This window comes from Carassius auratus, chromosome 32, assembly GCF_003368295.1.
Source record: "Carassius auratus strain Wakin chromosome 32, ASM336829v1, whole genome shotgun sequence".
NCBI classification, from domain to species: Eukaryota; Metazoa; Chordata; class Actinopteri; order Cypriniformes; family Cyprinidae; genus Carassius; species Carassius auratus.
Window position 1 is genome coordinate 27,993,004 of NC_039274.1, and position 26,355 is coordinate 28,019,358.

General features: G+C 35.0%; 3 protein-coding genes across 3 annotated transcripts in view; 2 read left to right on the top strand and 1 right to left on the bottom strand.

The window, feature by feature from the left end:
• Positions 1–13,008, top strand: part of LOC113051998 (cell migration-inducing and hyaluronan-binding protein-like) — a 66,767-nt gene extending 53,759 nt beyond the window's left edge. The window contains exons 21-28 of the mRNA XM_026216224.1: positions 346–561; positions 803–1,014; positions 3,099–3,284; positions 4,853–5,057; positions 6,890–6,979; positions 7,236–7,393; positions 9,291–9,391; positions 11,735–13,008. Coding sequence (XP_026072009.1) covers positions 346–561; positions 803–1,014; positions 3,099–3,284; positions 4,853–5,057; positions 6,890–6,979; positions 7,236–7,393; positions 9,291–9,391; positions 11,735–11,862 — 1,296 coding nt within the window. The 3' untranslated portion in view covers positions 11,863–13,008. The remainder of the gene's footprint in view (positions 1–345; positions 562–802; positions 1,015–3,098; positions 3,285–4,852; positions 5,058–6,889; positions 6,980–7,235; positions 7,394–9,290; positions 9,392–11,734) is intronic.
• Positions 13,009–15,708: 2,700 nt separating this feature from the next.
• On the bottom strand, positions 15,709–18,475 carry LOC113051999 (LRP chaperone MESD-like). The gene is made up of 3 exons (XM_026216225.1): positions 18,293–18,475; positions 16,326–16,558; positions 15,709–16,140 (listed from the first exon to the last, which is right to left on the bottom strand). The coding sequence occupies exons 1-3, from the start codon at positions 18,443–18,445 to the stop codon at positions 15,906–15,908; spliced, it is 621 nt and encodes a 206-aa protein (XP_026072010.1). The 5' UTR covers positions 18,446–18,475; the 3' UTR covers positions 15,709–15,905.
• A 2,520-nt stretch (positions 18,476–20,995) lies between these two features.
• On the top strand, positions 20,996–24,298 carry LOC113052000 (talin rod domain-containing protein 1-like). Its single transcript, XM_026216227.1, has one exon. It carries the CDS (start codon positions 22,475–22,477, stop codon positions 23,537–23,539), a length of 1,065 nt encoding a protein of 354 aa, XP_026072012.1. The 5' UTR covers positions 20,996–22,474; the 3' UTR covers positions 23,540–24,298.
• The last annotated feature ends 2,057 nt before the right edge of the window (positions 24,299–26,355 follow it).

Below are 26,355 nucleotides of genomic sequence, written 5' to 3' on the forward strand. Positions count from 1 at the left end.
TTATTTTCATTTAATTTTTGTTGTATTTTTTATTTAATAAATGCAGCCTTAGTGAGCTTAAGATACTTTCAAAAACATTAACAAAATCTAACATACATTTTTTTTTAATGGTACAGCAGGTGTGAATATATCAATAGATCATGTACAATATTCTCAATTAAGATGTTTAAATGTAGGTTAGATATGTGTCAGCTTTAGAACCAAATTTGTCGGTGCAAATCAGATGCAAACAAAACTTTTTGCACATTTTGTAACAAAAGTTGTCTTCAGAGAAGTGAAGTCATTTCTAAATAATTTCCTCATTTCCCATGTTTACTTATTCCTTGTCTCCAATCGTGGCTCTAGATTACTTCGCGTGTGTTCTTCGGTGAACCGGGCCCCTGGTTCAGCAAGATGGAGATGGACGGTGACAAGACGACCATTTTCCACGACAACGACGGCTCGGTGAGCGAATACCCAGGCGCTTTCCTGGTCAAAGAGGACAACTGGCTCCTGAGACACCCTGACTGCATTGAGATCCCCAGCTGGAGAGCTGCCATCTGCAGCGGGCACTACGCCCAGGTGAGTCTGACCCACACCCTCCTGCTACTCCCAAAACACTGCCACAAGCATCCACACGCAAACAGCTGCACCTTGTTCAGTACATTCCCAGAACTCGTGTTTACTTTCTTTGACAAAGCTAGAAACCGGGTTAAACTTCTTTGAAATTTGTTTTCTTTAGAGAAAGGCAAAGCTGTCAAACACTCAAGGGTTTTTTTCACGTGCACTTAAATACCATGCAAAATATCCCCCCCACCTCCAGATTTACATCCAGACCCGAAACCCAGCCAACCTGAACATGAAGATGGTGAAGGATGAGTATCCAGACAGGCCTCTGGAGCTGGTTGGTGCTCTGGGAAAGAGGAACCACTACCAGCAATTCCAGCCTGTGGTCATGCTGAGTAAAGGATACACCATGCACTGGGACCAAGCAGCTCCCGCCGAGGTCACAATCTGGCTCATCAACTTCAACAGGTCAGCGAGCGAGCGCTTCCATCCACTGAGCACTGCACTGGTGATGCATTTTTGTTTGCCATCCCAGAAGCTCACATCACCCTGGTTCCCTGGACAAAGACCCATTTCTGCATTGGATTTTGAAATAATCGTAATTATCATGATAATCTTCACAAATTAGTATAACTTCCACACACTAAAAAATGTTGGGTGGTTTCAACCCAACTTTGGGTCAAATATGGACTAACCCAACCATTGCGTTCAATTTTTACATCACATTTTTAACCTAAAAGTTGGGGTAGTCCAAATTTGACCCAAAATTGGCATTTTTCAGAGTGCAACCTAAATAAAATCAAAGAGAAAGAGAAAGAAAAAGAGTTAAACATACTCCACCATGGTCAAGTTACTTCATCTTCACCATCACTAAGCTTCTGACAACTCGTTCAGGTTTTATTTAAAAACTAAAAAAATATATTTTCCTGAGTTTGGATTTGAATACTCCTTTTATATCTTTAGCGTGTGTTCACCACAGACTTCAAAAAGCACGTTGACTTCACTACGATGGATCTAGAAGGGATAAATGCATCTCGTTTCTGGGTTTTGGCCGACAAAAATGTGTCATTTCTGCGGCACACTATAGTCTTGATAGTTTTCACTTTTCTCAGGTTCAAGCTTTTCTTGTTGACAAAGTTCAGGTTGAATTTATCAGCTTTAATTATTAATATCTGTTGTCAACAAGAGAGCATTTTAAAGGTCTCCCAGCAGTTTTCCACCAAAATAAAAAAAGTTTGATTATAAATAATAATTAATATGAAATACTTATATTTATTTTTCAGTACTGTTGCAACAGTAGTATATTTCTTTATCGATGTTTTCAATTTGTATCATTTAAAAATGTAAAAAATATTTATTTAAATTATTTTTATATTTTATAATTTTATAATTACATTTATTTATTCAAATAAAAAAATATTTATAATAATAATAATAATAATATATTAGTATTATTATTAAATAAATGCAGTCTATTTAATGTTTCCATTTATTTTACAATACTATAGTATTACTGCAGTTGTAATATATTTATTTATTGATTTGTTCAATTTAAATAATAAGAAGAAGTAGTAGCAGTATTGTATAGTCATATATTGAATTCCTTCTGTTTTGTCGTTAGCTGATCACATGTCTGTTTCTTCAGCCCTGATTGACAGATATGAGGAAATTGGGGGCGGGGCATTCTGTTTGTCCAAGCAATGGAGGATTGGAGGAGTGCTTAAGACACCAGCCAATATTTTATTTTGCCATCTTAATATGTGTGTGAGGTCTTTGGGTGTAAATGCAGCCTAATAGACCTGTCGCTATGTCATTAATTATAATCAAACCACAATATTAACAGCAAATCATGGAAATTACTCACTGCTCTTGGCTGGATGACTTAAGTAGCTGTAATGAGCTCACTAGGATTAAATGTGAACACTAATAAAAAACTTAAAAAAAACTGTACAGCTGAATTTTAATTAAAAATCTTCTTGTCAGTAAAACTCCAACATAATCACTGGTAATGTATCATATTAAGATATGAATTCATGTATATCATTGTGAATGTGATTACTTCATTATTAGTGTGATTTCTGAATGTTTATTTGACTATTTTATTTTATTTATTTAGTATCTGACTTGCTTGTAATTAGTTTCTTTGTTTAATTACTGACTGTTTATTTGTCTTGATTAATTACTTGTAAAAACATGCAGCGGGTTTTACTTAATTAAGAAACATTTAAGAGAGCTGCATGCTGTTTTTATTTCCTTTGTTGATATTTATATTTACTTTTTATATAAAGGATAATCCAATATTTTATGAACAGGTGCCAGAATACAGCATTATACATACAATATGTGCACAGTATAGCAAAGTATATCCAAATAGCAAAGTTTGTAACAATGATTATCAATTATATTTAATAAAATAGACATCAATGCAGATCCTCTGAACTAGGAGTGTTGCGCCCCCTAGTGACTGATGTTAATACACCACCACAAGTCTGTCAGTCTCCAGTTAGCATGATGTTTTACTCATGACAGTATTGTTGTTGCTTCATTTACAGGAATGACTGGATAAACATAGGCGTCTGCTACCCAAAAGGCACCGAGTTCACCGTAATCTCTGACATCCACAACCGCCTGACCAAAGAGACGAGGAAGACCGGGGTGTTCATGAGGACCGCTCAGAGAGAAAAGATGGGCCACTCTCACCAGACGAGAGGATATTACTACTGGGAGGAGGACACTGGGTAAGAGCAGATGTGTCTCCGTCAGCTGGCTTCATATAATCTCTGTGCGACACTATCCTCACTCCTGTCTGCAGTCTGCTAGTGAATGTGAAAAAATGTCATAGCAAATAGAAATTACCTTTTTTATTGATAAGAATAGTTGAGAGAAGACAGGAGATGATGCAGAGAAGTGTGGGATCAGGATCAGGATCAGGATAAGACGACCCAGAGTCAGTGTTGGTGCATGTGTGCTAAATACTCCAGATCCAATACCTATAAATTGAATCAGTACACAAGTAATTAAATAATCAATATAATACAATACAATACAAACCCGTCAATATGTGTATGTATATATATATATATATGTGTGTGTGTGTGTGTGTATTGATAGTATTATATGACATTATATTTGCAATTTATATTAATATATTTACATAAACATTTAGTTGTCATTTTAATATATATATATATATATATATATATATATATATATATATATATATTTGTGTAAGTAAAATGAATTAAAATTAAATAAAGACAAAGCTGAATATTCAGCAGTCATTATATTTAAAAAAATATAATAATTGCAACATAATGTGTTTTTATTATTTAGTTTATTTTTTATCAATTGAATGTGTCCTTGCTGATTAAGAGACAATTCTATAAAAAATATTAATAATTGAAATAAAACTTTTAAGTGATTTTTGAAATGTCACGGATTCCACAAAAAAATGTTGTAATCACATGTATAAATAACATTTTAAAATATATTAAAATATAAAGTAGTTATTTTAAATTATGTGGGTTTTTTTTTGTCTTTTAAAAAAGTGTGTGTGTATATATATATATATATATATATATGTGTGTGTGTGTGTGTGTGTATGTATTAAAAACAACCTGATGTTTACGATCAAATTCATTTATCAAATACAATCAGTTTATGAACATAATATTACATTTACATTTATGATACTTTGATCACTTTGAATCTTCACTTTTATCATTTTATCACTTGTTTTGCCCATGGGTGAGTTTTGTATTTTTTATTTTGTTGTTGTTGAACTGGTGATAAATGTATTTGACCATAAAAAAGAGTGCAAATGATTTCTTCAAATGATACTGTTGCCAAATGTCCCATCTGGCTTCATTTTTTATTTTTATTAATGACCCATAAAGAAGGTCTTTCTCCATCTTTTACTGATAAACGGCTGCATTTGTGATAGCTAATAAAGCTATGATCAGTTTAAAAAAAAAAACACAGCGCAGAATGAATCCATTATAAAGTCAAATTAAATAGATATGTTTACGGCATTAAATAAAATGGATGTTATATATATCCATCTGTGTTTTCATAGAGGATGAAAAAATAGCTTTTCTTAATTTAGCTATGTCAGTCGTCTTTTGCTAATAAACTATAATTAAACTGCTGTGAAATTACCCAGGAGGCTGGATGCTAAACGCTGCAGTTTTGTCAATTATAAGTTTTGATGTCGTTTCAAAAGTGTCACAGCTTCCAAACTCCCGCTGTTGCTCCCGTCCGTGTGCTGATCTCTCTCTCTGATGTCTGTCTGCTGTCTTCCCCGCAGGCTGCTCTTCCTTAAAATCAAAGCGCACAATGAGAAGGAAGACTATGCGTTCTGCTCGGTGAAGGGTTGTGAAAGAGTGAAGATCAAAGCGCTGATTCCCCCCGGCAGCGGCCCCAGTGACTGCACGACTGAAGCCTACCCCAAACACACAGAGATGCCCATCGTAGATGTGCCTATGCCCAAAAAACTGCCTCGCTCCAAACTGGTGAGGAGACACTTTTGACTCAACAGAGCATCTGTGTTTGAAGTCTAGTGTGATGCTGCGGGTTCCTTTGAGAAACAAACAGCAATGTTTCTGTCAGCATTACAGGTGTTTGATTGTCTCTTGGCAATCAAATTGTGCAGGATACATGAGAATATGCAGGGTTAGGGTTTGTTCAACAGCTAGTCCTATTGCTGTATATATATATATATATATATATATATATATATATATATATATATATATATATATATATATATATATATATATATATACAGTATGAGTATACACACACACACACACATATATATATACAGTACAGACCAAAAGTTTGGAAACATTACTATTTTTAATGTTTTTGAAAGAAGTTTCTTCTGCTCATCAAGCCTGCATTTATTTGATCAAAAATGTAATATTGTGATATATTATTACAATTTAAAATAATTGTTTTTACATTTATTATACTCTAAGTTATAATTTATTTCCGTGATGCAAAGCTGAATTTTTAGGATCATTATCACATGATCCTTTAGAAATCATTCTAACATGATGATTCATTATCAAAGTTGAAACAGTTCTGCTGCTTAATATTTTTCAGAACATGTGATACTTTTTTACGATACTTTGATGAATAAAAAGTAAAAAAAAAAAAAAATATATATATATAAAATAATTGTAAAATAAATAAAAAATAATATAAATATTTTGTAATAACAATATACACTACAGGTCAGTAATTTGAGGTCAGTATTTTTTTTTCTTTCTTTTTTTTTATAAAATCAATACTTTTATTCAGCAAGGATGTGTTAAATTGATAAAAAGTGATAGTAAAGAAAATATATTATTTTTTTTTTTTTTTTGAATATTTGCAAATAATAAATCAGAATATTAGAATGATTTCTAAATGATCATGTGATCGACTGATGTCACATGTGACACTGAAGGCTGGAGTAATGATGCTGAAAATTCAGCTTTGCATCACAGGAATAAATTATCTGTTTAAGTATATTCAAATAGAAAACTATAATTTTAAGTTGTAATAATATTTCACAATATGAGTGTTTTTTCTGTATTTTTGATCAAATAAATGGAGGCTTGATGTGCAGAAGAAACTTCTTTCAAAAACATAAAAAATAGTAATGTTTCCAAACTTTTGGTCTGTACTGTGTATATATATATATATATATATATATATATATATATATATATATATATATATATATATATATATGTATGTGTGTGTTTGTGTGTTAAAATAAATAGTGGTCGACCAATATGGGTACTATTATTATTATTATTATTTTTTAAAAAAATCCATACAATACAATTTTATATATTATACATTTGCAATTTACATTTATAAATTATTTATAAAATATGTCAATGTTAATTATATATAATTATGTAATATATTTTTATATATTTAGATATAGCAATGATAGATATTTTACATTTTAAAAAAACAAAACAAAACAATGGATCTAACAAATGGCAAGAAAATTACACAAGAAATTATAATTAAATAATTAATGAAAAATAATTGTGTGTTATCCATTGTCAATAGGGCTGAAAATGAAAGGAGTGCTAATGCTTATTCAGTCAAGTGGAGGAAGCATATTAGTCTATCACTTATCAATTATCTGCATCTGTGTTCATATGATGTTATTTCAACTATTGGAGCTGTCAGTTTTCTCACAAGTTCAACTGCTATTAGTTTAACCACAATGGCACTTCGAGTTCTGATATTATGGTATATGCAGGATTTCAAGTGCAATCATCTAGTAAGAAGATATTATTAAATGTTAGATTATGGTAATCTCCTGTTTCCTTTCCAGCCTCACACGCCGGAGCACTTCCTTGAAGTCAAACTAGAGTCCTATAACACGCGCTTCTTCCACATCAAAGAGGACTTCTCCTATACTGAGGTACAAACTCTTAATAATGTGTTATTAACACCTGCAGCATCACTTCTCATTAGCTGGTTAGCTTGCCTAAGCCTATGGGGGTTCGCTGAAGTTTAGCTGGTTTAGTCTAGGTTTAGCTGGCCATTACATTATTTTTAAATTTGTTAATTATTTATTTGTTAAATGAATAGTGTTGTTGTTGTTGTTTTTTATTTGTGGAAAGATGATTATAGGGTTAGAGACAGATCAAGATAAAACAAAGCTTTTGTTTCTGTAGGTGAATGGCAAGAAGATCTACCAAACGGAGGACGGCATTCATCTGACTGTGATCGAAGGCCACAGCGGTAAAATCCTGGAGTCCAAAGGCTTCAGGAACTCCATACTGATGGGAATACCAGCTCAGCTTGAAAACTACATCACAAACCTCAAAGACGAGTAAGAATAATATAAAATATATGCATGAATAGTTAATGGCCATACAAAGTCAAATGCATGTGCAATGAAATGCTATGCTATTTGAAAATTCTATTCTAATTACTAGGGTTTCTATTCAGCAGGGATGCATTCAATTAATCAAATGCCAATTGTTCCCTAAGCAGCAAATCAGTATATTAGAGTGATTTCTGAAGGATCATGTGACACTGAAGACTGGAGGAATGATGCTGAAAATACAGCTTTGATCACAGAAATAAATTACATTTTATCAAATATATTCAAATATAACACAGTTAGGCCATACTTAAAAAAATATTTTGATTTGCAGTAAAAAAAAATAAAAATAATAATAATAAAAAAAAGGGTCGGTAGGTAGGTCTATTTTTTTTTTTTCAAGTTTCAATGTAAAAAAAAAAAAAAAAGTACATTTTGGTGATGGTGATTACGTAGGTATGAATTTAAACAAATTAGCATATCGTGACGTCACTGACTGGGTCTTCAAACCGTGCCTTCGGGCGCATCATTGCAAACCTCATTTTGATGCAGGCTATATAGACCACAAAAAATTTGAAATCTTTGTCTAAAACATGTTTATTGCATGAATTTCAGGTGAGAAGAAAAGAAAAAGAGGTACTGTTATACTGTTTTACTTGCATCCATCGCAACGTGTCAATGAAACCTACAAATGAGAGACCGTTTACTTTGCGTTCTTGGGTTGTCACTTTGAAAAAATCCTGTTTGATTTGAGTGACAAGTGTTCATTGAATCGATTGTAAAAATCGATTTTGCATGTCTAAATACGTTTTATACGGCAAATAACACCAAATCTAGGTAAATCCATGGACAACAGGCAGGACGAATGTAAAGATTCAATATATTGGTAAAGACCAATATTTCTGATGATTTATCGGCGTGAAGTTTCGTGCACAATGACAAACAAGTGTGCAACATTCACGGAAAACAATAAGCAGAGTGGACTGCCATAATGCAAAACATTTACTGCAAGCTTCAACATGGCTGTGTTTACGATTAGAAATGTCAAAAACAACAAAAAAATTGCAAAGGCGATTCTAGCCCGAATCTGTATCTGTATGCATGCGACAGACTGAATACCGGCAGAATTCACATTTCTGTTGTAAAATAATTAAAATAAAAAGTATTGGCCTTATTTTAAATTGTAATAATATTTATCTTCTCACTTCTCCATTTGAGCTACAAGATTGATAGAAAGATTTATGCTGCATATATTTTCATGTATAATGCATGATTACATGCATACAAAATAAAAATAGTTACATACTGTGTCATTGAAGCTGTTGTTTCTTGTGTAAATCAAACCAAAACAAGGTTTTCAAGAGGTCAGCAATGATCTTTTTGTTTCAGTTTTTAAAGAAAGTTTTTTGGATTTACAGCATCTCATTATCAGCTAAGCGTGAAGCCACCAGAGATGTTTCACTTCCCATAGCACTTCGATGTAGAGAGTTATGTGTTGAATTCGAGTGGATCCCACAGGCTTTGTGCGACACATGGCACTTTCCAAATTTGTCTGTGCTGTGAAGTTGGTGTGCAGATATTTTATCCGTTCTGCACAGTTAAGTCGGGTAGCGCTTGAGAAATGTTTGGATTCTCACATAAAAGCACTGAACAGAAGAGAATCACACAATCATTCAGGGGAAACCAATTGTATGTTTACATATGCATCAGTGGCCTTGAAATTTAGCTTGGGTGGTCACTGAAAAATGGTAAACTAAACTACAATATCACAAGTTATATGTAGGTAAAGTAAAACAAAGTAAAGCCTAATTTGAGGGGTGTAGCAGCCACGTCAGAGGGTTTTTCTTTATATTTCTATATTTAACCGCTGTGTCTGACTGAAACTCATTTTTTGCACTTGTAGGTCGGTGGTTTTGGTCACGTCTAAAGGGAAACTGGTCACCAGAGGGCCATGGACCAAAATCCTCCAAACCCTCGGAGCAGATCATACGGTGAAGTTGAAAGGTAATAAGATTCCCTCGTAATAATTCAGCATTGTGATAGACATCTCACATTATCAGTACATGAGGGAATTTACATTATTTATAGGTCTGAAACAAATGTGCATACTAGGAAACACTTGTAGCCAAGCAATGTAGATCTTATTATCTAGTACGTAATGTATTTTGATCTAGCACACTAAAAGGTTTGGGGTCAGAAACAAATTAATAAAGCTTTTGATCCATTAAATGGATCAGAAATGGCAGTAAAGTAATGTATTATGTTAAAAACTATTTTCATTTCAAATTTAATGAGTGCTGCAAATTCAGCTTTGCATCCAAGGAACAGATTAAGTTTTAAAATATATTCAAATACACATTAGCTCTTTGAAATTGTAATTCAAAAAATTATGTTTTTTTTTCTTTCAAAAACATACAAAAATCTCACTAAACCCAAGCTTTTGAACTGTTGTGTATCTGTTAGTGTCTCAGATAAGGATCCACACTTATTTTTAGCTATAGTTTCATCCCAGTGGTATTTGGGATGCTTTGATACATTACCACAAAAAAAAAAAAAAAAGACAGTGAAAACCCCAGACAATGAAAGAAAAAGAGTAGAGTTATGTGAAGAGAAGCTGTTTTCTGGGTTAAACACGCACGCACGCACACACTCACTCACTCACTCACACATGCACACACACACACTCATGCACACATCACTGCATGATGAGTCTGTACTGAAATGTAAATGAAAAATTCTCTGATACAAGCAAGATTTTTTGATCCTGATCATCTGCCATTATATTTTCCTGTTATTTTGATGACTGAAATGATTGACTTTAGATTATGTTATTCTATGAATGATATGGGAGAAGATGAAACTAGCACAGCTGAACTACTGCTTCATACAATATTTTAAAATAAGAAATTAATAATATTGTTCAGCAAGGATTCATTGAATTCTGAGAATTGCGAGATATAAACAGAATTACACGATTTAAACTCTGAGGAAAAAAGTTAGCATTGCAAAATATAAACACAGGTTTTCTGATATCCTGAGTTCTTAATTCACATCTCACAGTTTTGCAGTTATTTCTTGCATTTAGGTTATGTATGTATATATATCTATATAATGTCGTGAGGGTTTTCTCATTTTAATTTTGTTAGTGTTGAATGAGAGAACCAGCAAAAAAAATAAAAATAAAAAAATAAAATCCAGCCTTAAAGGAACAGGTCATCCATTTATGTACGCATCATGTTGTTTGATGCAACAACAAACAATTATTTTTTTCCAAATTTAACTTCCAAAAGCACTATAAATGTAGTCTGTGCATCCATATTTCACATCTTCTGAATTAATACAATATTTTTAAGTGAGAAACGTCGTGTTGTACAAGAACATGTTTAAAAATAACAACTTCTAAATTTTTCGGTGAACCGTTCCTTTAAATCGAATAATCAAGAATGGTTTTGAATCTGAGCATAAGTAAATGTGAGTCTATCATAAAATGATCAAATCTTGGATTAATTGTCTTTTCTTCTATTTGGCAAAAAGTACAAAATTGTACATATACACACACACACACACACACACACACACAAACACACACAAAAACACACATACTCTATCTCTCTCTCTGTGTGTGTGTGTGTATTTAAATATTTTTTATTCAAAATTCAGATTTTACATGTCACAATTATTTATGTTACCACCATAGGATAAAGAAGGTAATTGTGACTTCTCTTCTGACAGTTTATGTCTCACAATTTTGAGAAAAAAAAATAGAATTGTAAGATATTAAAACCAGAATTGCAAGTCAGAATTGTGATATAAAAATTTGCAATAACCTTTTTTATTTCATTTAATTTATTTTTTATCCTGTGGCAGAAGACTAGAGTAATAGCTGCTGAGAAAAATCAGTTTTCCATCACAGGAATAAACACAATATTAATATATATTTAAATAGAAAACAGTTATTTTAAATTATTATAATATTTCACAATATTACAGTTTTTACTGTATATTTGATTGAATAAATGTAGCTTTGGTGACCAGAAGAAAATCTTACCGACCTTAAAACGTCTAAACAGTAGTTTATGTAAAAACTGTTGCCATAGGATGACATAGTTTAACCTTAAAATACAAAAATATTTAACCAAAGAATGTCATGATCATTCAATCAGAATCACTTATTCCAGAAAGCTGTTAAATAAGCACCACGACATCAAACACTATATGATTAAGTAATTGACACTTTTTACAGTTTGGCAAATGTTAACGCACATAGCAGAATCTCAAACTAGCCTTAACCAAGATTTTTGTCATGAATGAGGTAATTAAAACTCATTTTGTGGTCTTTTTTTCCAGATAAACTTGCCTTTGTGGGCTTCAAAGGCTCTTTCCGGCCGGACTGGGTGAAGATGAGTGTTGATGAAGAGCGGGCCAAACTCCACCTAGTGCTGCCCATCCCTGTGATTAAGATGATGAAGCTATGAAGACGAGCAACACACACCGCAGGACTTCTCAATCTCGCTGTAGCAGCACTGCTGGACGAGCCCAGAACTACTGAACCTAAAGCACCAATCACAGCACAGCATGTGTTTTTGTTACCTAAAAACCCCTCCCAGCAGATTACATTGTATGTGACAATGTGGACGTTGTGATTTTTGGATTGTGTCGTCAGTTGATTATACTTGAGTTTCGACGAAAAAAAGAAAAGAAAAAAAAAAGCGAACGCAACATTCCTTGTTTTTATCCATTTCTGTGATGTTTGCTTTCATGTTACATGTTTTTTCTAAATATGTAAAAAAAAAAACAGATTTCAGATTGTAAATGTCGTGAGGGTTTTCTCATTTTAATTTTGTAAGTGTTGAATGAGAGAACCAGCAAAACAAACAAACAAACAAAAAAATTATAATCCAGCCTTAAAGGAACAGGTCACCCAAAAATGAAAATAACACTCATTTAAATTTTAATTAAAATTAAAGTTAAATTTTCCAAATTTAACTTCCAAAAGCACTATAAATGTAGTGCATCCATATTTCACATCTTCTGAATTAATCCAACATTTTTAAGTGAGAAACGTCATGTGTTGTACATGAACATGTTTAAAAATAACAACTTCTACATTTCTTGGTGAACCGTTCCTTTAAATCGAACAATCAAGAATGGATTTGAATCTGAGCATAAGTAAATGCGAGTCTATCATAAAATGATCAAATCTGGGATTAATCGGCTTTTTCTTCCATTTGGCAAGAAGTACAACATTGTCCCTTTGCCGAAATAGCTGGTCTTTTTTCGGAGCTTGTAATTTGTTAGTGTTTTTGTATGTTTTGTGTGTTTCTAAAAAAAACAAAACAAAAAAACTAATACTGATTGATAACAGAGATATATTTTGTACTTATTTATTGTACAGGCACTATTACACAAATCCAGAAGGGACATCTTTTAAGGGACTTTTAAGTTGTAATGTAATTCTGTCCTATCTGTAAAAAAAACTACAATTTTCAATTCAAATATACATGATATTAAGTTGTATATGGATGTGATGTAAATGTGAATGATTAATAAAACCGTATTACTTTAGATAAGAAAAAAATATATAAAGACTTTTGTACAGAAATAAATCTTTTTTTCCTCAATTTTTGTAGTTATGCTGTGTTTCTGTATATGTATTTTTACTTTGCTTTTTATTACCTGGAGATGACTTGGAAAAGCACATGAACCATATTTTGTTTCAATCGTGTGTTTACAGTCTTCACGTTTCATCGGTCAAATCGTTTCTTTCTACACGGCTTAGTTACGGCAGAGGTTGCTTTGGCTACAGGGAAAGCTGGATGCCTTTATCCATATTAAGGATTTCCTGGTACATGTTTAACCCTCCGTCTTGAGTGTTTTTAGGGAATATTTGCATTTGTTCACATGCTACTCATGCGCTGGACAGTCATGCATTGGCTAATGCAGGACTCTACTGAATGATGCACTTCAGAGGGGATTTTGAAGTGTGAATATGCAATGACGACTAATAAAGATATTTGTATATACCCTCCAGACAGTAACATATTGGCGACCCACATCTGGTATGAGTGGAATCCACATACCAATACAGTTTCCCACATCTGAAGTTCCAGCATCACTCACGTGTATATCTAGATTGATAGATAAATATACATATATACACATATATATATATGCAGTGGCGGCTCCAGACAATTTTGATTGGGGGGGCAGGTGGGGGGGGGGGGGGTCTCATGAAAACCAACAAAGAATACAGTGGACATGGCTAATAACTGCATATTACTGCTAAACACCTTTGCAATGCAAACAAATGACAGGCTACATTTGTTATTCATATCCTTCACACTGCACTTTCAGAAAAAAATATTTGCATGACATTTAAAATATAATTATATTTTAATTCATTTCTGAATTGTTTTTATTTTTATAATGATAATTCAGAGAATGAGAACATCTGAATAAGACTCACCAGTGTTGTGATAATTATTTTTACAAAAATAAATAAGTACTGTAATATAATAAAAGTTTAGTCAAATAACATAAAAAAGACCAGACCCCTCGATGCCTGTGAAACTTTTCTCCCTCAAACATCACGCTAGTGTTACTTTTACACTACAGGCTACACACAGCAATATAAACAACATATCTGCATGTTCTCACATCACATCGTTCTTGTAAAATAATAATAAGTAAATAAACATCAAAATCACTTCGCTGAGAATGAAACACCACTTACCAGCTGTCACGATGTTGAAAATATCCTCTAGCAATTAAAAAATGCGCGTGCAGCATCATAGACAGTAAGTGCAGCATGCGGAATCTTCCCGGTTGGATGAGGTCGTTGTCAGGTGAAAGGTCATCATGTTGGTCATTTTATTTACAGCTAAATTATTATTAATAAATTGTACTAATATTATGATTGGCGTGGGCAGGCATTCACAAAAGTTTATGTTATTACAAAAAAAATTCGAGGAAATTTTGCTTTGACAAAAGGGCACTTAAGGGGCAAAGGAGCGGGTGCTCAAGTGAACCGGTTCTTTCGGACAATTCGATCAAATAAACCAGTTGAAAAAAAAAATGGTTCACCGGTTCTTATGCGCTCGATGTAATGGCGTCATTGGCGATGATTGCCCTTCATTCAAGCCTTTGGTTTACCCGCCCTTATAACATTAGCACAGAATCAGTTCCGAATCAATCACCAAAAGAATCAGTTCAGTTCAGATGCTCTGTGTGTCAGTCTGCTTCACGCTGAATCACGCATGCGCAGTATCATCAGCTCATCAGTTCTCGAATCAGAAGCGTCTGACAGAAACGGTTCTCGGTTCAGTGTACGAATAAATGTCGAAACAATTATTATTTATTATTGTTCTGCGTAGTTTGAAGAGAAACATTTTTGGATCTTTATTATTTTTTAATCAGGAAGAGGGTGGGGGGGGGGGTCAAATGGGGGGTCAAGGCATTTTTTGGCAGGGTCTTGAGACCCCCCAAGACCCCCCCTGGCGCCGCCGGTGTATATATTGTACATTCAGTGTACAATCTATGCAATGGATTTTGCATTAGGGTTCTCCATTATTCTGCCATTATTATCAGAGTTCTGTAAGGATTAGATATACAGTATGTGTCAATGTAGGAAGATGAAAAACAAGTGCATGCAAGAATGGATGAATGTTTAATGGATGATTGCAAACAAAAAATCATTTTTTATTTCAATTAGATTACATTTATCATTTAGGAAAGTGCTGAAAAGCTCAGTTTTCCATGAGGTGTACTTATGTTTTCCCTGGTATCATGACATATGAGGCTTCAGACGGGAAAGGATGATCGATTACTCTATTAGCGCCTAATGTTGCTCTCTTTCAAACTGGGGCAATGACTCCGCCACTGCTAAACTCATTTTCTTTTGCCAGAAGCCGTTTGACTGATTCCAGATCTGTTCATTTCTGCCACATCCTCCAAACGCATTCCAGCATCCTTCAACAAGCTGTTAAGTAAACCTTCAGATAAACCTGATATTCCCTACTGCTCAGACTGCTCATGTCCTAGCTTGTTGAATAAAAGAAAAAGAAATAATGTTCACTCAACATTAATTGATGGTGTGGATTATTGTTATGGTTTTATCAGCTGTTTGCAAAATTTCACCTAATTGGTTCCCATGGACAACCTAACTCAAAAATATACATCTTGGATGGCTTGGAGGGTGAGTGTATCTTCAGCTAACTTTAATTTTTGGGTGAACTATTCCTTCAAGTGCTACACTTTTTCTGCATTTGAAAATGTGACACCAACTGTACCCAATCATCAATGCAATGCACGAGACCGCACAAGATTATTATAAAAGTGGTTTATTCTTTTATTCAGACTGTGAAAAAATGAGGCGAGTTACAGTAAAACAACAAATTGAGGAACTGAAACAAAGATTGTTGATTGACTCATCAACCTGTGTGTCAAAGTACCTGGTAACACCTGTTAGAGAAACACTCCTTCAGTCCCATTAAAACACTGCACCTTTGAGGCTCATGTATCAAAGCTCCTGCTTGCTTTTATTGCCTCTGTTGGCTGCTTTCTTGTCTTCTTTCTTCTTGGTTTTATTTTGCTCGTTCCCCTTGGCATCTTTCTTGGCGGTTTTCCCAGGGTACACCTGTCCTTCCACGGTCACATCCTCACAGCGGTCCTGAGCAATCAGGAAGTCTTTAATCTCCCAGGCGTAGCTCCCATCACGCAGCATGAAGATGACACGGTTGGATCCCACCACAAATCTGACGAGGAAGATCCAAGATCATTTCTAAACAAACCTTTCCAAGACTTTATGTTCAAACAGTTAAGTCAGTTTTATACAGAACTGAATCAACACTGAACTGGCTGGAGCTAAACAAGCAGCTGTTTTACATTTAATCGATCAATATCCTTATCGGAAACATCTGCACAGGAATGTGGATGTTACCTCTGAACATCAAAGTTGGCATTGAAGAGGCTTCCCTGCCACAGGCTGGTGATCTCTTCCGTCTCCTTCTCTGTGGGGTTTCCTGACACGGTGGCAAACACCATCAGGGTCCTTCCTTTCTTGGACATCTTCAGAAGATCCTCTGGTTTAGACGCATCTATTTTAGAGAAGTCGATGGGTGGAGGAGACCGTTTGTGCTCAGGTAAGTCACCCTCCTCAATTTCATCATCTTTCTGTAATAAATCAAAAGATGTCAATCACTGAAGAAAGAAAATATATTTTTTAAAGATCTACCGGTAAAACTTAAATTACTGGTAGATATGGGACTGGGCAAAATAAATGATATATAACATTTTCAGCTCATTGAATGCATGCATTGCACAGCCCTGCAGTTGGATTTCATGCAAGAAGGGAAAATGTTAACACAAAATAAAGATATTAGAGTGACATTAATAAATGATTTTCTATAGATTTTATTTATTTTCAAACTTGGTTTTCATTCAATATTTTATATGCATACTTTAAAACTTCAAAGCTTATTTTATTAATACACTTCTTACATTAAATACAGTATTTAATATTTAGAATTTAAAACTTTAAATATTTTATAGGCTTGCTTACAATATTAAATATTTTCAAACTTTAATCACTTAGTGTAGCTTCAGAATACAAACATATGCAGAACATATGTCAGCTTTAACTTTCACATCATTATATCACTTTTTACTTTTTAAAGGGGTCATATGATGCAATTTAAAGTTTTCCTTTCTCTTCAGAGCGTTACAAGCTCTTGGTGCATAAAGCAGATCTGTAAAGTTGCAAAGACTAAAGTCTCAAATCCAAAGAGATATTCTTTATAAAAGTTAAGACTCATCTTAATACTCCATCTATCTATCTATCTATCCATCCATCCATCCACCCATCCATCCATCTATCTATTTACCTATCTATCTGTCTGTCTGTCCAACAGTCTATCTATCTATCTATCTACCTACCTGTCCATCTATCTATCTACCTGTCCATCTATCCATCCATCCATCCATCCATCCATGTATTTATCTATCAGTCTGTCTGTCTGTCCGACAGTCTATCTATCTATCTATCTATCTATCTATCTATCTATCTATCTATCTATCTATCTATCTATCTATCTATCTGTCCATTTATCCATCTATTTATCTATCTATTTATCTATCTGTCTGTCTCTGTCCGACAGTCAGTCTGTCTATCTATCTATCTATCTGTCCATTTATCCATCCATCCATCCATCTATCTATTTATCTATCAGTCTGTCTATCTATCCATCTATCTGTCTGTCTATCCATCCATCCATCTATCTATCTATCTATCTATCTATCTATCTATCTATCTATCTGTCTGACAGTCTATCTATCTATCTATCTATCTATCTATCTATCTATCTATCTATCTATCTATCTATCTATCTGTCTGACAGTCTATCTATCTATCTATCTATCTATCTATCTATCTATCTATCTGTCTGACAGTCTATCTATCTATCTATCTATCTATCTATCTATCTATCTATCTATCTATCTATCTATCTATCTATCCGTCCATCGATCTGGCTCATCTGTATACTGTGCATGCAATAAACATGCGAAATAAGACAATTTAATCAAAGAATAGTACATCTGACATTGTGAAAATCTTCATGTGTACATAAAGAACTACAAATAAGTAAGAAAATCTGACAGTGTGAAATATACTTGTCATAGTAAGAACCGTTTTCGTCAGAATACTAGTTATGAAACTATATTCCTACAAATGAAGGGTAGAGTTCACCTCAACATCCAAACGCGTCAGAGAACAAAGCAAATTACTAAATTAATTCTGAAAAGTCGTCTGAAAGAGATCCCATATTCATTTGCAGTGGTGTTGTAGTAGTAACTTTAGTTCTTCAGCGGTTCCCGTGGTGTGTTACAGTGACTGCAGTCCGTTCATACCTCCCACTCCTCCAGCAGTCTGGCCATATCCGCGTCATTATAATCCCTTATGTCTTTCTTCTTCCTCGGTTTAGTGTCTGTACAGTGAACCGATATGAATAATATGAGAAAAAGCAAAACTGATACAGTCCTGCAGCTGACGGGTGACGCCATCTTTAAACCTGGAGCTCGCTGATTGGTTGAAATCTTTCCTCTGGTCACGGGTTTAAGGAAGGGGGCGTGTCGACGTGATCACTTGTTCTACTTGTCGGAGGTTTTTGAGATTATTTGTTGCACAATCATATTATTAAATCATCACATTACGAAAATAAAAACAAAGTTTAATCATATAAAAATGACTCATCGAATTCAAAATAATGCAAAAAAATCTGTTGAATCTGTATATATATATATATATATATATATATATAAAATTAAAAGTGGGCTACTTGTGATATATATATATATATATATATATATATATATATATATATATATATATATATATATATATATATCACAAGTAGCCCACTTTTAATTTTATTCAGAAAAATCAGTCAAGCATAAGCGTTAGGCTTAAGTGACAAGCATAAGTGTTGTGCATGTCAGCATTTTCCCCCTAATTATTAATTAATTATAGATCTTTCAAAACAGCTTTAAAAAATAGAGTTATTATGTAAGTACATGTTGTTACTTTATTATGTAAGTGTATTGCACGTCTACCAGTTATACTGAGCCCAAGATATGCATTGAAACTAACCTATTTCAGAGATACAAAAACTGAACCAAAAACCACTAAAGCTTTTCAAATGTGATGATTATTTACCATGCACACTCAATGACTTTCTGTATATTATGTGTTTGGCCTCCATACAGCACATGTTTTGGTTTTACATGTTTATTTTACTCGGGCTAACGCAATATATATTTGAATATATATATTCAAATTTCACATTCAGAAATTCTAATTTACTACAAATAAATATGATTTTGTTGACTTGAGACTTTACATAGAAAGAAAGCTAAGTTTGAATAAAACTTGATAGTGGTACTGTTTATTTATTCATTTTTGTAGCTGTTTTTTTATTTTAAGTTTGATGTAGGTACACATAATAAATGTTCAATATTTGTGAAAATGCATGCATTATAACTGTACTGACATACAAACTTAGATGTAACCAAATATAATTTCAGCTCTGCACAGGCTAGTGCTTGTTCATGGGATGCATGTGAAGCGTGAGGCTCATTCAACAGAATCGGAACTGTTTCCTCTCAGGACACCCCACCCAATGGCACTGTGCCCTGCAGTATTCACCGCCTCAGCCCCCAGTTCACATCTAACACACTACATACACATGCTTTGTGTAATACAGTAGCTTTATTCTGTTGGAATTGAATGAGGAATCAGATCAAACAAAGTACATCAGGGATCTGCACTGAATATCTAGAACATTTGTTGGTTAAAACTGATGTAGAGCATTACACTGCTGTTGAATGTAATGTCAAGGGTTAAAGATAAGCTAACATGTATTATATGAATGTCTTCGTAATATGTTTGTAAGTCATAATAATGCAATGCACTTAGATTTGTCATCAAATATGACCCTATAGGTTGCTAAAAGACCTTGCCGTCCTCAGAGAGGAGGGTTTTCAGTGCATGAGCCCCGCCCTGTTGATTCTGATTGGCTCCTTCGCACTCCCAGAGTCTCGTTATCTAATGAAAAGTACTACTGCATTTACGTCATAGTTTTTGTAGCAGTGAATCCGGTTTCCCTGTCCAAGATGAATTAGCTGTTTTAAAGCCAGTCTGACATTTTTAAATGCGCGGTAGGGTGATTTTTTTTGTTTTGTTTTACTATTTACGTTAGCGTTATGAACCCCTCGTCACAAATATGTATACTTGCGTTACTTCGGTGCAATACAAAAGAGGATGAGTGAAGGCAAAACAAATGAATGTATATATATATATATATATATATATATATATATATATATATATATATATATATATATATATATATATATATATATATATATATACTTATTTCACTGTATGTGGGAATGCACTAAACTTAATTGTTTCTGGGTTAAATATTGAATATTATAAGTCAAATCACTGGTAAAGTAATCCCTCTTGATCCCAAATTGTGTACATATTACATTATCCTCTGCATTTTAAAGTCATCAAACATGAAATATTTTTGTCAATTCTCTGTTTGCTGGAAGCTAAATGAGTAACTGTATGTCTTGAAAAAAAAAAAGGAGATTCTGGCATGACTCAATGGATAAAGGGGTTTTGCCTCAGAAAACCTTACCTTTTTTACTGAAAAACAAACTTTGAGTATTTTGGTTCATTTAGAAAGTGTTCTATGACTTTGTGGAGAGTCTAGATGAAGACTCCTTTGGGGAATTGATGGACATTGAAAGTATATAGACAAGTATGTTAATGCTCTGATTTATTTATTTATTATTTTTTTAAGGGTATTGAGTTACAGTTACAGTTACAGTTACAATGAATTGTTTAAACCTATATGACAATGTATGACAAATTAAAAAATAATATATATAATGTATGTACATGCATGTGTGTGTGTATTAAATTAATTAAAGAAAATAAAAACAAATACATTTTCAGTTAAGAAGACCGACGTTTGAAAATAATAAAAAAATAATGATAATAAAAAATAAACAATAATGTAACCGGCGTTTCCGCTAAACTAAAAAATAGTTCGCTCTATGCCGCACTGAATGCGAACATTGTGAAAGTAATAAATAGCCACACGCGAGAGTACCTGTTGGATTTACAGGGAAGCGCAAAACTGAGGAAAAACACCGGAAACAAGAAAAAAGCTAAACAACCAAAAAGCGGAAACATAAGGAACTTCTCTGGAATTCCTCTTTGGGTGTAACTTTTGCCCTCAGACCGGTAGTTGAGTCTCATCGGGGCCTCGGGAAACGGAGGAATGAACGCGACTTCACGCGCGGCTAACGTAACGTTACGTTACCTCAGAAAAATAAGCGTATCGTTTTGAGCAACTGTCGACTTCAAAGGATGGATTTCGTATCGCTGACCGGGAATAATGCCTGTGGAGTGTATACAAGTGTCAGAGGTTGAGGGAAGCTAACAGGCTATTCAGCCACACCCTCCCGCCGCTTCCTGATACGCAAGATGTTGCGGGAGACTACAACCGACGCGCGAGACTCTCACTAGCGAACGGAGTTCGTTGTCGTCGCGGAAACGGCATTAAAACCTTCAGCCGAGCGTTAAAAGAATGGCAAGCAAAAGCGAAACTATCTGCCACTGGACAACCGTTGCTTTCCTGCTGGAGAGGGCGTATGGACAATAGATATGTATAAGGAACTGAGTTTGCCCGCAGAACTTGGATTGTGTACGAAAAAGAAACGGCTGAAAGTCGTTCGGGAACTTTTTAGGAATATCCGAGGAGTCGTGGGATGATGGTGCAGTGGCGGCGGGGCGCGCGCGCGTCTCCGCTTCGGTCGGCGGGTCAGCAGGACGGTCAATATATCAGCAGCAGCACATCGCGGCAGCACATGTATTTAAATGCATGTAATGTGCATGACACGAAGAAAACCTGAAATGACAGATTTCGCACAGCTAAAGTAGCGATTCTGGAAGTCAGCCTGCACTTTGCCTTCATCTGGGCATTTTCTTGTACATGGCACTGCAGTAGCCTTTTTTATTTTTCTTTCCTTTTGAAGAGTTTTGGTTTCTTTGCATTGTTGGAGCAACATTGACAACCTGTGAAACTGATCAGACTGTAGCCTACCTTATCAGAGGTAGTTGTGAATTCTGTTTTATTTTTTAATTCTCATTATGCACACCTAAAACCAGATTATTTAAACATTGGGCAATTCTGAGTTTTTCATTTGAAGGGATATTTTTATTACAGCTCTCATCAGCCTCTGTTTGCCCATGTTGTATTTTTTTAAAACAATATATATCCCAATATATTTCTAAAGTACTTCCCTTATTCGTGCATTGAGTGAAGTTTCATATCATTTTGAGAAATCAAACCCAATTGGACACTTTCCTGAAGGACGTTATTGACTTTTTGGCCAGTTTCACTCTCCCTGAAAAGGTGTGGGAATTTTTTTACTGAAGAAAATGACATAAATCACATGTTCGCACAAGAGAACGTATGTTGTGATCTTTATTTTGAACATTAGCGTGACCACACTACTATGGCTAGTAGTGGCTCGGGAAAATCAGATAGTGAGGTTTCTACCAACGTCATTAGCGGCAGCTTGCAACAAAGAAAAAGACTTTCATTCATCTGTGACGCATGCAAGAGCAAAATGCAGCTGGTGGCGGACCTGCTCCTGCTGTCTAGCGAGACCAGGCCGGTGGTGAACACCGACGGCATGCCTGTAGCAGAGACGTTCGAGAAATGTCGCGACACGGTGATCGCGCAAACCAAGGAGCTGTCGATTATCGTTCACAAAATCCAGAGCCAGCTCAACATGGGGAAGTACGTGGAGGTCGGTGACCGACTGGTCGAGATGGGCAACCTGGTGGTCTCGCTGACTGAGTTTTCGGCGCATGCCGCATACCTGGCGGCCGTGGAGATCCCGGGCTCGCAGGCTGCCGTTCCCGGTCTGGTTGACCGCTACAAAGTCACCCGATGCAGACACGAAGTGGAGCAAACGTGCAACGTTCTCCGCCTGACGGCTCTGGTCGACCTGACTCCACAGCTCCTTCTGGAAGTCTCGCAGAACATCCTGAAGAACCTCACCATGCTCACGGACGCCTCTTCTCTGGCCAGTGATAAATCCAAGGACAAGTTCGCCAAGGAACAGTTCAAAGCCAGCGTCAAGTGCATGAGCACGAGCGCCACGGCTTTGTTGGCGTGCATGCGCGAGCTCAAGACCTGCCCCAGTGAGTTGACCCGCAACCGCTGCGTCCTCTTCAGTGGGCCGCTCGTGCAGGCCGTGCACGCCTTGGTGGGTTTCGCCACCGAGCCGCAGTTCCTCGGCAAAGTTGCCACTATCACCCCCGAGGGAAAAGGGGTGCAGACAGCTGTTCTGGGTGGCTCCATGAGCGTGGTTTCGGCCTGCGTGCTCCTTACCCAGGGCCTCAGGGATATTTTCCAACATCCCGAGAGCAGCTCCCAGATGCCCGTCTACCGGGAGCGGCTGCGGAACTCTGCATGCGCCGTCTCGGACGGATGCACACTCCTGTCTCAGGCACTAAGGGAACGATCCTCTCCTAGAACTTTACCGCCAGTTAACTCTCATTCTGTGAATTAAAACAACTCCCCGGCACATTATTTTGAAGTACCAAAGAATCTAATCAGGTTTCGCCCCCACATAGACTCTTAAAAATAAAGGTTCCATAAAGGGTTTTCCCAACGATTCCATTGGAAAACCATTTTGGGTTCCAAAAAAGAACCTTGCAGTGAGCGGTTCTTAAAAGAATCTTTATATTCCTATTGTAAAGAACATAAAAAAAAAAAAAAACGAAATAACCTTTTCTGCATTTGGATGTTAAAGGTTCTTCATGGAATCATCAATCCCAATTAAGAACCTTTATTTTAAATGTAGTGTTTATAAATCTAAATTAACTTTTCATGGCAGTCGGCTTTACTCAAGGTCACATTTGTAGGTTTTTCTCATACTGGACGTTATTGGGGGTAAAGTAGCTTTTACTAAAACTGACAGCTTTTGCAAAATCTCTGTCGGTTGAGAATATAATATGGCCAAAAGCGGTCGTTACAACAGAAGCCTTAAAATGAAACTGAAAGTCTTTACCTCAGTGTTTAGCTGAATGGATGTCTTTGAGATTTGTAGAAATCATCAGCATTGTATGTTGATGTTCGTATTCCATGTTTGAATTTGTCATGAGTAAAAGCTGCTGTGAGTGTGTGCCATAGGTTTTACACTATTTACAAGACTTACTATTATATTTTAATGTGCTGTGTTTTTTTTCCCTTTGCCCACGTCCTTATTTTTTATCATGCATGTACTGGAGTATTTATTTCAAGTAATTAAAAACGGTGTTTCTCATGACTGTTATTGTGCGACAACTCAGTCAAAGGATTTAAATACTTGATTATTTTAAATCTACGAAAAAAAGGCTGAAAGTTTTCACTGGATGAGCAAAGCGTCAATATATGTGCTCAGAGCAAATAAATCTATTCATCAGGAGCACTAGAAATAAGAGCAAATCTGATATGTTGAATCAGTCATTTTTGTGAAAGAAACTCTTATTTATTGAAGCATTAAATGTTGTCAAAGAGTTTCTTTTTTTTTAATGCATGTGCTAAACCTAATAATCCTGGCGCCTTTAAAGGGCTTTCTTTTTACGTAGATCTTCTACTAGTTCCTGGTGTTTTCCATTTGTTAATTATAGTCTTCGATAAGCCTCCTGCTACCTTCATCCGTGTGTTTGAAGTCAGGAATGTTTATCTCTGCTGCCGCACATCTTATGTGTAGCAGTTTATCCCACACATTTCCTGGACAGAAAAGCATTGATAAGTCCATTAATGCAAGACACACTAGTGCTTTCAAGCGTTTGGGCAGATTTAAATGTTAAAGTGCTTTATATCTCAGGTATTATTAATGGGAAAATCTTGAAGTGTCTTTTCCTTTTTTTGAAAGCCAAACTGTAAATGCCACAATCTACGTTGAGGTTAATCTCACTAAACCTATCAAGAACGTGCTGTGTCATGTTATATTATAAAAAAACAAAACAAAAGACGACACATTTTTCATGCATATTTACATGATGGTATGAATTATATTTTAAATACTGTAAACAATTTTTTATCACAATTAAGCACAGATAGCCCAAAATCTAACTAAATTTGTAATCTAACATTTATTATTTTGCATATTTCTGCAGTTCCCTTTAAATTGGGTTAAAGTTTAAAATATTGTAAGACACTAAGTATTTTACTATTTTATACGTTTTTATCATATTTATTATTTATATAAATATTGTACATGTTATAAAATTCTTGATGTACTATAATTCTTGATTTAGTTTATTTTTATAAATCACATATATGTGTGTGTGTGTGTGTGTGTGTATACATATTATGGGAATTTTGGATGAAAATGTGCATGATTGTTAAGAAAATAATGCAAAATTTTATTATGGATAGAATTCAATAGTAGATAGGCAAAATAAAATATAAGAAAAATATTTTTTTTGCAGGATATTATATAAATACTATATATGTTGTAAAATTATATATAATACAATATAATATATTTATATAACATTTAGCTTTGAATTACAGTCCTGAGAATTTTGCATAAAATGCATATATATATATATATATATTAGGTTAAATTTGACCGGCATACGTTTTTGTGATACTAATTTGGCAGTCTAATTTGTTGTATCTACAAACCCCCTGACCCTTCCTGTCATACTCTTCATGCTGAAAAACAACAACAACAAAATAAAATTGTTGCAGCACAACAGGAAACCAAATGACCTCTTCTATCAGTTGTCACTTCCTTCACAGCACAAAATGTCGGAGAAATAATTTCAGCCCAGGTTTCGCCCATTTCCTGCAAAAAGGAGAGTAGTGCAAGCTCTTCCCTGGGCCTGTTATGTGAGTGGTTCTCCTCGTGTGCTGTGAAGGTCTGTCTCCCCCAGTGTCCTGTTTCAGATTCATTATCAGTGTAAACACCTCACCCTCAAAAGCAGGCAGACGTACGGGTGATGTGGGAGAACAATGTTAACGTTTGGAACATCTGCAATGAAAACTGACTGACATGTTTACGTGGAAAAGCCAAAGTCTGAAAGCTTTACTGAAAGCTTAAATGTTATATGCACAGAAGCAGTCATTATTGTCAATGTAGATAAATACATCATGAACTAGATGTGATTGGAGCTGGTCCAGGCACTTAGAAAAGTAATAACACAGTGCAACCGAATTTGAGTTTCTTTGGATAAAAGCATCTGTTAAAAAAACTAATCTAGAGGTATTGTTTTGTGCCTGTGGCACAAATGATGCACAATGAGAGTCAAAATGTAATACTTCGATTTAAATTCACTAATATAAACTCTCACACCTGGTAAGTTTTGCTGCTGTGGATTTTGGCCTAAGCTT

What these genes read in the sequence shown, in the direction of transcription:
- LOC113052000 (XM_026216227.1), top strand. Translation starts at nt 22,475, where the DNA reads ATGGCTAGTAGTGGCTCGGGAAAATCAGATAGTGAGGTTTCTACCAAC.
- LOC113051999 (XM_026216225.1), bottom strand. Translation starts at nt 18,445, where the DNA reads ATGGCGTCACCCGTCAGCTGCAGGACTGTATCAGTTTTGCTTTTTCTC. An exon ending in GACTGCTGGAGGAGTGGGAG is followed by an intron (nt 16,559 to 18,292) that starts GTATGAACGGAC and finishes GATTTATTACAG; the next exon opens with AAAGATGATGAAATTGAGGA. An exon ending in GCCAACTTTGATGTTCAGAG is followed by an intron (nt 16,141 to 16,325) that starts GTAACATCCACA and finishes CTTCCTCGTCAG; the next exon opens with ATTTGTGGTGGGATCCAACC.